The sequence below is a fragment of the Amphiura filiformis genome, chromosome 17 (assembly GCF_039555335.1).
Source record: "Amphiura filiformis chromosome 17, Afil_fr2py, whole genome shotgun sequence".
NCBI classification, from domain to species: Eukaryota; Metazoa; Echinodermata; class Ophiuroidea; order Amphilepidida; family Amphiuridae; genus Amphiura; species Amphiura filiformis.
Window position 1 is genome coordinate 37,804,528 of NC_092644.1, and position 16,389 is coordinate 37,820,916.

General features: G+C 38.2%; 1 protein-coding gene across 1 annotated transcript; it reads left to right on the forward strand.

Moving 5' to 3' along the window:
- The first annotated feature begins 1,290 nt into the window (after nucleotides 1-1,290).
- On the forward strand, nucleotides 1,291-8,081 carry LOC140137194 (ectonucleotide pyrophosphatase/phosphodiesterase family member 7-like). The gene is made up of 5 exons (XM_072158846.1): nucleotides 1,291-1,557; nucleotides 2,727-3,343; nucleotides 5,070-5,210; nucleotides 6,026-6,163; nucleotides 6,728-8,081. Exons 1-5 carry the CDS (start codon nucleotides 1,308-1,310, stop codon nucleotides 6,893-6,895), a joined length of 1,314 nt encoding a protein of 437 aa, XP_072014947.1. The 5' UTR covers nucleotides 1,291-1,307; the 3' UTR covers nucleotides 6,896-8,081.
- The last annotated feature ends 8,308 nt before the right edge of the window (nucleotides 8,082-16,389 follow it).

Consider the following 16,389-nt stretch of genomic DNA (forward strand, 5'->3'; position numbering starts at 1 on the left):
GTCGGGCTGTTTTCAACCAACACACCCTTTCTGTCTGAAATTATTTGTCCAAATACCAAAATTCCAAAAGCCATGTCGTGACTGTAGGGGGATTATTTGTCCAACTACTAGATAGATGGCGCTCCGTTGAAGACATTTGTCCAAGAACCAAAATGTAAAAGAAATTATGATGTGACTATAGGGGGATTATTTGTCAAAATACAAGAAAATATCAAATTGAGGGGGCTATTCCCTTTGAAGCAGCTCAGGGCTGTGCCCATGGTGTGGTGGGTATTGTGTAGTTATGCCGACCTGTGTCAAGTAGACAAAGGTCTATGGACTGTAGATGGACCAAGTTCATGAGTTACGATTAGATAGCCTCTAGCGCGTATTTCAGCCGTTTTAGTGCAGGAATGTTTGGTAGGATGAGGGCCCGGGGATGAGGGTTAATAACGGCTCGACCACTCGAGGGCCTTACTCTGCAGGTCGCGTCCTATGGTTTGTGAACCGCTGCTACATGAGCAACCCGCAGCGATTGTTATTTTTCCAAATAGCTTCATCCACCTGTCATTGCTCTCTATTTCTCTTGATTGCTAAAAGGCAAACGAAATAAACTTCCATTTTGTAGTTGTATATTATGGTTGTACACTCTTCTTGCCTTACCTTTTTGCCCCATTTTATATAAGCACCACCCTCACGAAACAAGGGCTCTTTTATGTTAAAAACTTCAAGAACCCCACCGGGGGGCACTCCAACTTGGGAGGTGAAGCGTGTGTAGGGCTGTTAAGATCTCCTTTTTCAGCATCGCTGTCACCCAAAGACCCCATATTTTTGTCACCCAAAGACCCTTACAAGTTCAATTTGAACCACTTTCATTTATCACTGTACTTATTTTGAAAAACAAAGAAATTTGAAGCCATTTAGAACTAGAAATTCGATTTTCGAGGTTTCTGTGGTGATGTTTCGACTCTCACCCAAAGATTCCATTTAAAAAAGGTCATGTTCTCACCCAATTATCCCATAATTTTTACGTTTTGCTCTCACCGAATGCCCCTTGGTGTGAAATTGCCAGCCCTATACCTATATCCATTTCATATTGAAGTGCCCCCCCCCCCCGGAACCCCAAAAGTATCTATACGTCGAATCAATAAGAGTTCTAAATATTCTTCTGAGAACCTTAAAAGGGTAAAGGTCGGACAGCTGAGGAACCATTTTAGAACTTTTTTCTAAGCTTGTATTATGTTTTAAAAGTGTTCACTATTATTATACATGACTACCTTTATTTATCTCCCGATTTATCTGCATTATTCAGTTGAGCATCTTCCACCATGCATACAGCTAAAGTATTGGCTACCCGGCTATTCCTGCTTCTCTTCTTCCTGTCTGCTGCCTCACAAGTATGGACTCACAAAGGCCATGGCAAAGTCATCTTATTAATGGTGGACGGAATGAGATGGGATTTATTTGGACTTGATCTACCAGAGTTACAGAAAATAGAGGAAAATGGTGTGCGAGCTAGATGGATGGACCCTGTGTTTTTAACCCTGACAAATCCCAGTGCATTCAGTATTGCTACAGGTCTGTATGTCAAAATCTGTCTTTTCTACTTTCTTTGAAATAGGCCTACTAGTAGATGCATATGTCTACTGCACAGTACCAAAAGTGGGTAAGTGCAATAGCTGCAATGTGCAGATGAGTACAATATACCAAATGTTCACGGGGCAGCTATTGCACTTACCCACTAATTCTGGCACTGTAGAGCAGTCGATGTTTGAAATCAAAATGCTGGAGATAATAGCCATGTAGAATCAGGCCCGTACGCAAATTTGGAAAAGTATACAAAAAGTACCAAAATTTCAGAATCTGCGAGCGTAAAAAGAAAAAAAAATCAGGTTTTCACGCTTTTTACAAAATCGCCCCCCCCCCCCTGGAAAAAAGTCAACTTTTTCAAAATCAGCACCCCTAAATGAAATCCTGCGTACGGGCCTGGGTAGAATATCTCTTTCATGATTGTAAAGTTGAATTCGAGTATGTCATGAAAAACATTTTTTTTTTCCTTTTATGTTGACGCTTGGTTGTTCTGAGATATCCAGGAGCAAAGATTATATCAGTGTCGTAATTCAAAATTGTTCCGATTTGGTTAAAACATAATTCTAAAATATTCCTCTGGTCATAACAAATAAATATATAGTTTGACCTACCTACGACTTTTCAGTCTGATTCGTGAAAAGATGGAAGGCTAAACATTTGGTTTCTGTGTAAAAAACCAACCAAAAAGCATTTCTTAGATTTTGATCAAAATGGTGAAGAAGATCATCCCTACTCACTACAGCAGGAGAACGAAGCTGTTAAAATCAGTTACAAATTTCCATTCTCAGAGCCCGAGGTATTTGTATCATTTTCTTATTTTCATTATCAAAATCAAATTGATTAAGTATCGTATTCTTGTTTTCGCTGTAATTGAAGACCTGAGCGCAAGAAGATCGTAAGTCCACTTGGCCCCTCAACATGTATACACTAAAGTTACGTAGAGTTTCTTAGGGTTTTATAATATTTAATACATGTTCCAGGGTGAAAACATCATGAAAGGTTGTGAAAGATTTTGTTTTGGCCCCTGAACATGTACAAAACAATATCAAACTATACGAAACTATACGCAACTTTAATGTATACATGTTGAGGGGCCAAGTGGACTTATACGGTCTTCTTGCGTTAATGTCTTCAATTATTGATCTTTCCTACGACAGGTTTATACGTCGAATCTCACGGCGTTCTCCTTAACGTCAACTTCAATCCAGAAACACTGGAAAGACAATACTCGTTTGCAGAAGGTATAAACAATACCGAATTATGGAATCAGAAGGGAGCTGAGCCAATCTGGGTGACAGCAATTAACCAAGGACACAAAGCTGCCACACTCCAGTATCCTGGTTGTAATGTTGCTATTAATGGTATATGGCCAACAAAGAATGTCATCAGCTACTATTGGCAGTGGTATAATTATGCAAATCATCAAGCCGTCGATGACACTCTATCTTGGTTACAAGAAGATGACTTCGATTTAGCTTTGATATATTTTCACCAACCTGATTCAATTCTCCATTCGTTTGGGTATGAAGATCAGAGAACAATTGATGTTATCAAAGAAATTGACTCCGATATTGGGTATCTGTTTACCAAGCTGGAAAGCGAAGGCTTGTCTGACATCACTGATGTCATCATTGTCAGCGATCATGGACATGTGACTTTGGACCCTCAAAAGACGATACAGATATACGATTATATTGATCCAGAGGATGTGCATATGTTGGTTGCTTATGTAACTGTGCTTGAGCTGGAACCTAAAGAAGGGCAATTAGAGAAGGTACGCATAAGCTCGTATACAAAAACGGGAATCAGAAGTACAGCCACTTCTCTTTAAAGAGTCACTGGACCAACGTATTTTTTTTTTAAATCTCATGTCGTCAAATATCCATCAAACATGAACTTTGGAAGAATTCTAATGAGTCGAACTTTCTGTTTTATAGAGATGAATCCGAAAATCCGCCCTTTTGGAAACCTTTATGTCACAATTCTCCTGAGTTGTTTGAATTACAAAAAGTATTGCACCATTACTGAAAAAGTATAGAATTCCACAAACTGTAGTTGAATATTGATCCAATGACGATCTCACATATGTATGTACTGCATGGAAAATAGATGGAAGGTGTCTCTTGCGGTGACATCATGTGCCTATTCTCGGTGCTTCAGTGACGGAAAGACGGGATCCGGAATTCATTGAATGCAGAGACAATATTTTGGTGTGATTCAAGGTCACCCGGTGCAGCCATATGACATTTGTTTCCTCTGAGTCATCCAGACCTTGTAAGATCTTTGTCTTCTAAGGTTGGTAATTTCTTTTACCCGAAATCCGACATCCTCATGAATCATTTTCCCACCACCATTATCCTATACCGTGCAAAAACTATATGTAATTAAACCATTTAAAGACCATTGTAAAGGCATTGGAGCATTTTGGGGACAAAGTTTCTTCGTCTCTACGTTCAAACGGATTTCCGTCTTTCCGCCATTGTAAGTACTGGAATAGGCACATGCTGTCACCACAAGTGACACCTTCAATCCCATGTATTAGCATAATCTTTCTTATTTCAGCAAAGAGCATTTCCATTCATGCAGTACGTCATGTGAAATCGTCATGATATTGGATCAATGTTCAACTTACAGCTTGCTGAATTCTTCTTTTTCAGCAATGTTGCAATAATTTTGTGTAGTGTGTGTAGATGTGATCAGGTGACCAGTCAACATCTATGTCACTTTTGAAGTCATGCATTGTAGTAATAACTTTACTTCATTAATTACTTTAAACACGACTCTATACGCTTGACATTGATATATCCCAAATTTGAATTTATGATTCGTCTCTATGCAGAATATAAATGCGTGGATCAATTTTTATCTTATCCAAAATCAGAATATCTTTGTAACACGTAATATAATAATATGCATCGCAATTTCAAAACTGGCATTCAAATCTTGATAGGTCTGTTGGTTCTTGAGTTACTGGTTAAAATAGAGAGGACTTGCATTTTTTGAGATTTCCTCCTATAATTCAGGAACCCTTAAACGTGCCGAATTTTGAATGCCATTTTTTGAAATTCTCAGAACATTTTCGTTGAGATATACATGTCTCACTTTTTACCATGTTTACAAAAAGGGTTTTGAGAAACATTATACCAATGAGCCACAGACGAACGCATGCAATGCCTCAAAAAACTCTCCAATGTGTAGTGCATTATGCATGTACAATCAACCAGTACTCTGTAAGTCAACAAAAATTGCAAAATTTATACTACAACCAAAACTATTTTATCTGTGTTTTTTGCAAATGATTGCTTAAATATGTGCCTTTCACATTATGTAGCCTAAACACTGAATGATTGTTTCAAACACATTTTAAAATATCAAAATTTTCGTTAGGACCAACTTTTTTTCTGGGACACCCTACATACATTATAAAAGCAATTCGTAAAATTAAAGAACTTCATTTATATAATATTATGTCAACTGACGTATTTTCTCCGATAATGCAGTTGTACAGTATCCTGAAAGGAGCACATCCAAATCTTCACGTTTTTAAGCAAGAAGACTTTCCTGAACAATATCATTATGGTGATAATTCAAGGCACCTGAAGATCATAGGATATGTGGACTCGCCATGGGTCCTATATGAGGTAATGTGTTGAAATCGTTGAACGATTATTGTGTAAATCTTCTATAGTTTCGCATCGGGAAATTAAACTTTAAATGTGTTAGTGGCAGTTGCGAATTGAGATTGGATTAAGACTTTCCACTTTCTTGACCCAAAAGGTCCCAAAGGCTGACAGTAAAATTGTTCACTTAATTTGTCAGCAGCCTTTTTCCTGTATCTTTATCTGTTCATCAACATGCTTATATTTTTTAACCTGGCTTGAGCATCTTAAAAATCATCTTGTTTGAGCTTGGTCCTAGGATCCAAGACTCAGATAACATGCATATATTGGCCCAACGTTGGTTTTCGAACGCCAATCTTGGCATCGGCATTATTTTGCTGCCCATATTGGGCCAATCTTGGCTTACCATCGGTAATCTTCATATTGGCATCACAGTGGCAGCCTAAATTGGTCCAATTTAGGCCCAATATTTGGCCCAAGCCCAATCTTGGACCAATCTTGGGCCCATGAGCAAATGATATTGGGCCAATATTGAACATATATCGGACCACCATTGGACTAATATCGCCATGTTATGGGGAGTGTCTCCGGACGGAGCAACCACTTAAACAAACAAACAAACACAACTCTCAACAAAGTGTGCTAGATGATGAATGAACGAATAATGTGCAAAAAGCTGCAAAAGATGTACAGCAAATTTTTAGGAACGGTATATCTTTTCTTTGACCGTAACCTTTGTTCTCTCCATGTAAAATCGACACGCATGCTTATTGTGGACCGTTTTATTTACCGATAATTTCTAATCATTAAATTGTATGTATTCTCGTATATATCAGGACTCAGCCGACGTAAAAGCGTACCCACCTAAAGGATCAAGTCACGGATATGACAACGGTAACAAAGATATGAAATCTATCTTCTTTGCTCAGGGACCCAGCTTTAAGAAGGGCTATCAGAAAGAACCCTTCGAGTCGGTAAGTCAACGTAGACAGTATACTACATAATGATCTTTGTTTGAACAGCAACACGCCAATTTAACTTGATATTTTCAACACTGATAACGGCTCTTTTCTTAGATTTTATTGCATTTGCGATGTAGTCCTATCGCATATAATTTGGTACAAATGATCCTTCATACTGTTTCGGGACTTGGGGGTACAGGGTTAATAATATGTTGATATATTGAGGAGTAACTTTGTGATCCAGTATTGCGATGGGTGAATAGCCATCGTAAGGGTTAAGATCACTATGATAGGCCCTATCATGGTAATTTTATTTTATTACCCTTACGTTGTTCCCTAGGCGGCTGGCAACATAAAACTGAACACAAATTGAACATTGAATTAATTTTTGTAACAATTTTGTAATATGCCTACATATAATAGCGTCTATTTGTTCTTTTTCATAATTATTTATTGCCTCGTATAGATAAAATAACGCTATAAAACGTCTGCCTTTCATAATTTATCCAGAAAACATTGACCGCAAAGTGTGACAGAATTACCAAAAAACTCGTTTATTTTTTGATATCATTGCAGGTAAACGTTTACCCATTGATGTGTGAGCTTCTCAACCTAGACCCAGCACCAAATAATGGATCCCGTGCAAACTATGCAGACATGCTGATATCTAGGGGACATCGTCACATCAACACCTGCAATTTAGCCATAGTATTGGCGACTCTTTTAGTGATTTTGTTAGAATAACTTAACAATGACTTTAAACATTTAAAAAATATAACTCGCCTTTTAAAATAAGTATCACAACTACTGAAGATAGCTCATATCATGTCATATTAACATTGCTATCTACTGAAGATAGCTCATATCATATCATGTTAATGTTGCTATCTACTGAAGATAACTCATATCGGATCATGTTAATTTTGCTATCTACTGAAGATAGCTCATATTAAGCCGTAAATTCTACCTTGAGTAGATAACAAACAAACAAACAACAAACATGTATAAGTAACAAAAAAAAAAATATACCAAATGAAATTTCTGACTTCTATAATTTTTTTTAAATCAGTTCATACGGTTCCAAATGGTATCATCAATAGATAACAAAATATTGTCAACCTTTCTTACTTACTTTCGTTGTATTTTATATAAAAAAAAGTACTATCTTGAGTAGATAGCGGAAAAAAACAACAACAAAAACCAAACAAAAAACATCAAAAACAAACTTTCCTAACAGATGTTTTCTAAGTTTGTGAAATATTTTCTGTTGTTTTATTATGCCCGCAATCCTATCTTCAGAATATACTACTAACCGTTTGTGCGCGCGTTACGAGAAAATGATGCAGATCGTAATATGATGTATGTTGTAAGTGGGCTCGCGCGTGTTCACAGAAGATGATGGATGTCGCAACGGGTGATTTGCAAATTGCACCGTAAATGGATAAAAAAACAAACAAACAGACAGACAAACAAATAGACAGACAAACAAACATAAAAATATACCAAATGATCTTTCTGACTCGTCTCATGCTAAGTCTTATGATTTCCTTCTTTTTTGTATTATTTGATTAGGTTCAAAAATGCTCTCATCAGCAGATAGGCCTAACAAAATAAATATATTCAGCCTTTCTCAATTTCTTTGTATTTTACAAATAAATACTATCTTGAGTAGATAGCGGAAAAACTAACAAGCAAAAAAAAAAAAAAAAACTTTCCTTACAGATGTTTTCTAAATTTATGAAATATTTTCTGTGTTGTTTTATTAAGCCCGTAAAGCCGTCTCCGAGTTCCGAGAAAATGATGCAGCCGGTAAGTAGGCTTTGAGCCCATTTTTTGACAGCAGATGATGCGTGATGTCGCAAAGGGCCTAAAATGATTTGCAAATCACACCATAAATTCTACCTTGAGTAGATAACAAACAAACAAGCAAGCAAACAACAAACATGTATAGTAACAAACAAAATATACCAAATGAAATTTCTGACTTCTATGATTTTTTTTAAATCAGTTCATACGGTTCCAAATGGTATCATCAGTAGATAACAAAATATTGTCAACCTTTCTTACTTACTTTCGTTGTTTTTTTTGTTTTTTTAAATACTATCTTGAGCAGATAGCGGAAAAACAAACAAAAAACAAACAAAAAACATCAAAAACAAACTTTCCTAACAGATGTTTTCTAAATTTGTGAAATATTTTCTGTTGTTTTATTAGGCCCGCAATGCTATCTTCAGAAGATAGTCGTTTGCGTGCGCGTTAATAGAAAATGATGCAGATCGTAAATCATGCAGGTCGTAAGTGGGCTCGCGCGTGTTTACAGAAGATGATGGATGTCGCAACGGGTGATTTGCAAATTGCACCGTAAATGGTATCTTGAGTGGATAAAAACAAACAAACAAACAAACAAACACACAAACAAACAAACATGAAATATAAAAAAACATACCAAATGACCTTTCTGACTCGTCTCATGCTAAGTCTTATGATTTCCTTCTTTATTGTATTATTTCATTAGGTTCAAAAATGCTATCATCAGTTGATAGGCCTAACAAAATATATTCAACCTTTCTCAATTTCTTTGTATTTTACAAATAAATACTATCTTGAGTAGATAGCGGAAAAACTAACAAGCAAATGAATAAACAAACAAACAAAAAACATCAAAACAAACTTTCCTAACAGATGTTTTCTAAATTTGTGAAATATTTTCTGTTGTTTTATTAGGCCCGTAATGCTATCTTCAGAAGATAGCCGTTTGCGCGCGTTACGAGAAAATGATGCAGATCGTAAATGATGCAGATCGTAAGTGGGCTCGCGCGCGTTCACAGAAGATGCATTACTCGTTGACTGCCGATAAAACGCCCAATAAAGACTTAGTCACCGGACCGCGCCGGCCAGTTAAAGTACATGCCCTATCACACCACTCCACACCATACATAAATTCTCCCAGTCACATTTCCCAAATATGAAATTAAAAAAGTCAAATTTTAATTTACTTCTTTTAAAGTTTGGCAGAGGCGGGGTTCGAACTCACGGCGCAACGCTTAGTACTCTATGAGCCTAGCGCCTTAGACCACTCGGCCACTTGTCTTGTTGTTATTCATTTGAAACTTATTTAAAAATATAATCGCTACCACGTGACAAGCAAAGACAGAAAACGTATTATATTTTGGAATTTTATCATTAATGTGTATTATAATAGAGCTACCATTATTTATATTGTTGAATTCTCAAGCGCATCATTTCGAATTGGTTTTTTATTCCTAAAGCCCGATACTGACTCCACCTGTACATTTTAATTTCATCGCTGGATGCTGAGATGTTTGAAAAGCATCGCAGCATCGCATACCGCTGCGAAGTGGAGTCAGGATCGGGCTTAATTCGAACCACCAGCATCCATGGTTCGATGTAGAGAGTCTTTCCTATTCAGAGGAAATATTGCAATTACACACCTTATTGCCTTTTAACAATAACCAATGACACTAGCACGTAATTCCAGTCAAGCACCAATCTTTAATCCTATTGTTGAAGAGGATAATAAGCTTATACTTATGTATAGCATTCGTAAAAAAGCTTAAGCCTTTGTTTGCTTTGGTTAAGTCCTGTTCAAGTGGTGGATTAACCAACAATTAACAATGAGAGTACATTCCTGAACCTCGTTCAGTTGGCGATGATTTGAAGTGACCGCCAATGATGACCATTTGATATTTCATAGGGGCCTACCAGCAATGTGGAAAAAAAGAAATAATGTAGTGCCAAAATAATGTACCCTTTTACGGAAGGAGCAAAGTTTAACAAGTTACAACTCCGCTTCTGCAGTGCGAATGTCAGCGGCGAATGTCAGGTTATTATTTCCCAGTCTTGAAAAAAAATTCAGGCAGAGGTGGGAATCGATCTCGGTACCTCCCGGTTAAAAAGCACTGTGCAAAACCACTAAGCCAACTAAATATCTGTCGTGAGATGCTTGACATTAATCTTTGATATTGCTGAATGGAACAAATCGCGGAATAAATCAGTAATAAAAGAAGTAGATTCTTATTTAGCGGCCAAATTGGATAAAAGGGGAAATATTTGTCCCTGCTCTAAAGAAAATATAGGTTAGAAAATTATCAAATAAATTTAAATTAAAAATTGAGACTTTATATTTATTTATTTCACAAGGCGGCATTTTCACAGACAAACACTGTATACGCTAAAAACTCGACCCTCATTACTAGATGATGGCATAGCTCAGTGTTAGAGCATCAGACTGGTAATGTCAATATCGTTTGTTCGAATCCGCCTGCCAGCAATGGTTATTATGATTTTAATGCTACGCTACAATTTGTTCAACTTTTTTTCATTTATTTATTTATTCATTCATTCATTCATTCATTCATTCATTCATTCATTCATTCATTCATTCATTCATTCATTCATTCATTCATTCATTCATTCATTCATTCATTCATTCATTCATTTATTTAAATAATTTGATATAGCCTATTTGAAAGGGGTATTTGAGCAATTTGAAATTTTTACCCCCGTATAATCCTATGGGGTCATTTTGAACCCACCCCCTCCCAAATTGCCAAAACCTATGAGTTTAAATCATACATAATGATCAGTACGTCAATCATGAGTGAACACCGGTTGGTCACTGCATTTATTTGGGAATGGGTAGGCACTGCAGCTTGATTCACCATCCACAACATGATAATGTGTGCACATGCTACATTATATACACTTGTAGGCCTATGTTGTTGTTGTTGGTGTATAAGTAATGGGCCTTGCAATTGAAATGCCTCAAGCTTTTAATCCGATATGCAGATTATCTATTTGTTTTCATGAATTGGAAGACATTCTTTGATGTATTACTGAGCTCAATGATCTGAAATTACTGGAGTGTGAGGTCAGCATAGTATTTTATTAACAGAAAGTATAGAGGCCCTGCATGAAATTATCGATTGGCTCCAAACAAAGGATTTGAGCCGGTGTCCTTCACCGTAGTTATGGCGGAGTGCAGTCCATTCAATCAAATGTTGTCATCAACCTATTTGATTGCAATCATGCTTTTGTTGAATGCATTTGAGTAGTCCGCCATATTTACGGGATGATATGTCACATGCAAGGCCTCTATTCTCCAAATTCATTTCCTAATGTATGTGAGAATGATACAATAATGACATGATGAACATAGTCATTGATGCATCAGTTTTAAAATAGACTAGGCGGTTACCATATTTGGCGGTTCTCGGCTGGGCGCGATTACCAGGCTGATGGTGACATGTCCATATGACAGTTTTTACTAATTTGACCTCAGATGACCCCTGGCGACCCCAAAATGACCTTCCAAACATTTGGCTCTAAATGTTGACTGTACCCACCTAGTTTCATGCCCATACGACAGTTTTTAGTATTTTGACCTCAGATGACCCTTGGGTGACCTTGGATGACCCCAAAATTATCTAAACTTATAACTCTAAATGTTGACTGTACCCACCAAGTTTCATGCCCATATATGAGTTTTTACTAATTTGACCTCAGATGACCCGTGGTGACCTTGGATGACCCCAAAATGACCTTCAAAAATGTTGTTTTAAATGTTGACTGTACCTACCAAGTTTCATGCCCATACGACACTTTTTAGTAATTTGACCTCAGATGACCCCTGGGAGCGGACCCCGGTGTCAGATGACTTTAAAACGAACATAAACATCCTCTTGACAGGACAGAACTACACCCACCCACCGAGTTTGAGCCCCGTACGACCTAGTTTCATGCCCATATGACAGTTTTTAGTCATTTTACCTCAAATGACCCCTGGGGGGGCCGGGGTCGGATGACTTAACGAACATAAACATCTTCTTGCCAGGACAGAACTACACCCACCCACCGAGTTTGAGTCCCGTAGGACCTAGTTTCATGCCCATATGGCAGTTTTTAGTCATTTGACCTCAAAGTACCCCTTGGAGGGGGCCCCGGGGTCGGATGACTTAACGAACATAAACTTCTTCTTGCCAGGACAGAACTACACCCACCCACCGAGTTTGAGCCCCGTACGACCTACGACGGCCTCACATTAGCAGTCACAGACAAAACCTAAATCTACAGAATATATCCATTACTCGTCTCGAAAGAGCTCAAAATAAATAACTTAGAAAATTTTCTTGATGTCCTTCAACATGTTTCCATAGTTAACCATCGTTAGCCATGGATATCTATGCTGTAGAACTGACCGGTGACTAAGTCCGATTTATTGGGACGTTTATCGACCATCAACGAGTAATGATGGATGTCGCAACGGGTGATTTGCAAATTGCACCGTAAATGGTATCTTGAGTGGATAAAAACAAACAAACAAACAGACAGACAAACAAACATAAAATATAAAAAATATATACCAAATGATCTTTTTTCGGCATTCGGCCTATATGCCAAGCTATAAGAAAAAAGGGGGCAAAAAGAGGTAAAAATTCGCCGCTACATAATGAAGTAAAAATTAAGAGAAAATAATGTAGAACATTGCTTCTAGAGTAGAAAGATGGGCATAACTACACAATACCCACCACACCATGGGCACAGCCCCGAGCTGCTTCGAAGGGAATAGCCCCCTCAATTTGATATTTTCTTGTATTTTGACAAATAATCCCCTATAGTCACATCATAATTTCTTTTACATTTTGGTTCTTGGACAAATGTCTTCAACGAAGCGCCATCTATCTAGTAGTTGGACAAATAATCCCCTAGAGTCACGACGTGGCTTTTTGGATTCTGGTATTTGGACAAATAATTTCAGACAGAGAGGGCGTGTTGGTTGCAAACAGCCCGACGGTGTTGGTCGGCGTAGACGCAGTGTCTTCAACGAAGCGCCATCTATCTAGTAGTTGGACAAATGATCCCCCTACAGTCACGACATGGCTTTTTGGATTCTGGTATTTGGACAAATAATTTCAGACAGAGAGGGCGTGTTGGTTGAAAACAGCCCGACGGTGTTGGTCGGCGTAGACGCCGTTGAAAACTCATTATTTGAGTGCGTCCAAGGTTCCACACCATGGGCCATTAACCAAGTGCGTCCAAGTCCAAATAGGATATGCACGCAATTCTTGGTTTTATGTTGGCGCAGTCGGCGCAGACGTAGTTCTGAATTCAATAGAGGGCTTATTCTTGGTTTTATGTTGGCGCAGTCGGCGCAGACGTAGTCCTGAATTCGATAGAGGGCTTATTCTTGGTTTTATGTTGGCGCAGTCGGCGTAGACGTAGTTCTGAATTCGATATGGGGCTTTGAAAACAGCATGCTTCTTAACAGGACATAGACACACTTGCGTGTAGGTCTTGGTTTTATGTTGGCGCAGTCGGCGCAGACGTAGTTCTGAATTCGATAGAGGGCTTATAGGTCTTGGTTTTATGTTGGCGCAGTCGGCGTGGACATAGTTGAGAATTCGCAGTGTTCCGTAATTAATGGACACACTTGCGTGTAGGTATAGACCTCATAGTTGAGAACTCGCAGTGTTCCTTTCTTAAACACAAAGCACGACTAAACATAATGTATGAGGGAATGGCTCGTTCTAACAAGAAAGCCCGACTGCGCGTTGGGACGAGAGACCTTATTTTTGTAGTATATTTCGAATCAATCGTATCAAATTTTTAATTGAGTTGTAAAAACCATAAAAAGAGTCTCAATCAGTCACATTAATTTTTATGTATTTTGCTGTTTCTTGGTATAAGAAAATATGTAATAGTGCAATGCATCGCAACAAGACCAAAGTCATATAATTTGGATTCTATTATTTTCCCAATTTTAACGTGATAAAATGGACTTTACAATCCATACCCGATGCCCCCCCCCCCCCTTTTTTTTTAGTTGCAGCTACCCAATGAACCCCTGTCTTTGGTTGCGGCTACCCATAACCCCCTTTTTTCTATAATAGCATCATCAAAATGCAACTAAAAAATGCCGAAACTGTCCAATTTTGCTTCATTTGTCCAAAATTATGCCGAAAGTTTCAACATTTGGCTACATTTTCTCACAATTTTCTACCCGATGACCCTTTCTTTAAATCTTATATTCGATGACCCCCTTTTTTATTTTGTTTGTACCCAATGACCCCCTTAGTTTTAAAAATAACGCTTTGTACCCGATAGGCCCTATACTTCGCGACTCCGGTAGGCACATACCCGTCACTTCCAAAATTGAGTGCCCCCCTACCCCCGAGGTCCAAGTTGCATATGGTATACAAATGTGACTCAAAGACAGAGATATACACAATTATTGTTTCATTCTTGATGGTTTATTGATAGTAATAACAAAATATACTTACAAAATTGGATGCAAATATAAGTGAGATGCTTGTAGTCATACAGTTATAACAAGATTAGAATGTACACGAATTTGTTTGCCTTATTAAGAAATACAGAAAGGTGTACAATAGAGTTGATAATGGTAAGCATGGCTATGTGTCATTCATGTTAACTGTGTTTTCTTTTGAAAATATGCAAGCTTCATAAGCATGTAATTGAAGATTCCGCATGTTTTGAAGGTGATAATGATACTTTTTTGATAATTTTGGCTATGGAGCACGGGCCCAAAACGGGGAGGCTGTATTGCACGCCCCACGGCTGGTAGGCCTACCATAGAGGATGATTTAAGCACTTCCCAGCAAGTCTTGCGGTTAGCATAGCTGTGGGGTGAACATGACACCACTGCCCGCCCACTGCATACACACGTACACGTGCATGGTTAAATTTGAATTTGGACAGATATATTACAATAAAAACACCTTCAAAAAGTTGGTCGATTTCACATTTTATATGTTATCTTATCTACAGAAGGTGTGATTTATCCTTCGTGCATACATCACTTTACATCTGAAATCGACCAAGTAATAATGACACACGGGCAATTCTTAAACAACATCTTTTGCACAGATGGGATTTGAAAAATATAGTGGCAGTTGAAACTCTACTGATACACTTTTACAGTGCATGATGGGGCTTCCTTAAATCATCCTCTGGGCTGGTACGTTCAATCTCAGCCCATTGGGCCATTCCAGATAAAGAGTGCACAGGGGGTATAGAGGGCGCTTATATATGCATGACTGAACACATCCCACAATGCACCCTGTCCAAATAAAATTACCATATCAAACAATGGGTTGAGCCAAGATAAACACTTGTTATGTAATCAAAATGAAACTTTGACCTTCGAGGTGAATATAAAGATCACTCTATATTATAGTGTGTGAATACAGGCAAACACAATTGGCTGTGTGCTAATGTTGCATATTGTGTACAAGGCAAGGGTACGCTTTGGCAGTGACAATTCAACAGTCTGTTTTCTCGGATTTCTACAGAATTCTACTTAAGCCTTAGGGGCCGACGGGCCGTGCAATATAATTATGAGCCCCAGGGGGTAAAATTTCTGAACGGCCCAGCAAAAATCACTTACTTCCCTTCTAGGCCTGCCACAAATCTCCCCCGGCCAGCCAACAAATCTCCCCCCCTTGAATTGCACATGCCAAATTTTTAGGATTTCTTGCCCATGGCATGACCATGTTGCCCCCCCTCGCTCATAATTATTGCACAGCCCCGTATTATACACAGTGAACATGCTGAAGATTAGTCTGTGCTGTGTTACGTGTTGCTATGGAGACCGACACACAACACTGTCTTAGTTTTGGAATTGGCAGGAGAGCATTAAATAACTCTTCTGGAGCCTTTCAGGAGAGCTGTTTTAAATAAGAGCATTTACATTAAAATGGATTAATTGTTAAGGAGAGAATTTATGTTCAACTAATTTAAGGAGAGCTAAAAATTGCTCTCCTATATCAGATTTAAGGAGAGCAGTAGAGAGCGATTGCTCTCGCTCTCCTCAAAAGGCAGTCCTTACCTGTCTCATGTACCATGCAAGACTGATAATAGCTCAGCCAGGCATGGAGTGCTGAATTTTGCAACCATGCATGCAGAACGTACAGTATATGTACGTATGGTGGTAGCCAACCAGGTAGGCTCTAGATATAAAACATTTTTGATAAGCTTACACATATTTCGGTCTTTTCCCCATGTTTTACTCTATACTCACACGTGACCAATGTGCTTTACTCATGATAGCTGTGCAAGAATCATACATCAAAAAACTATCGAACACTGAGAAATCTAATTCATTGAATTTCGCGCAGGATGGAAACTAGTCTTGTTTGCATATCGCTGACAGATATTTTACATGTCTTTCTAAATACATCGGCCTAATCCAGTCTTTT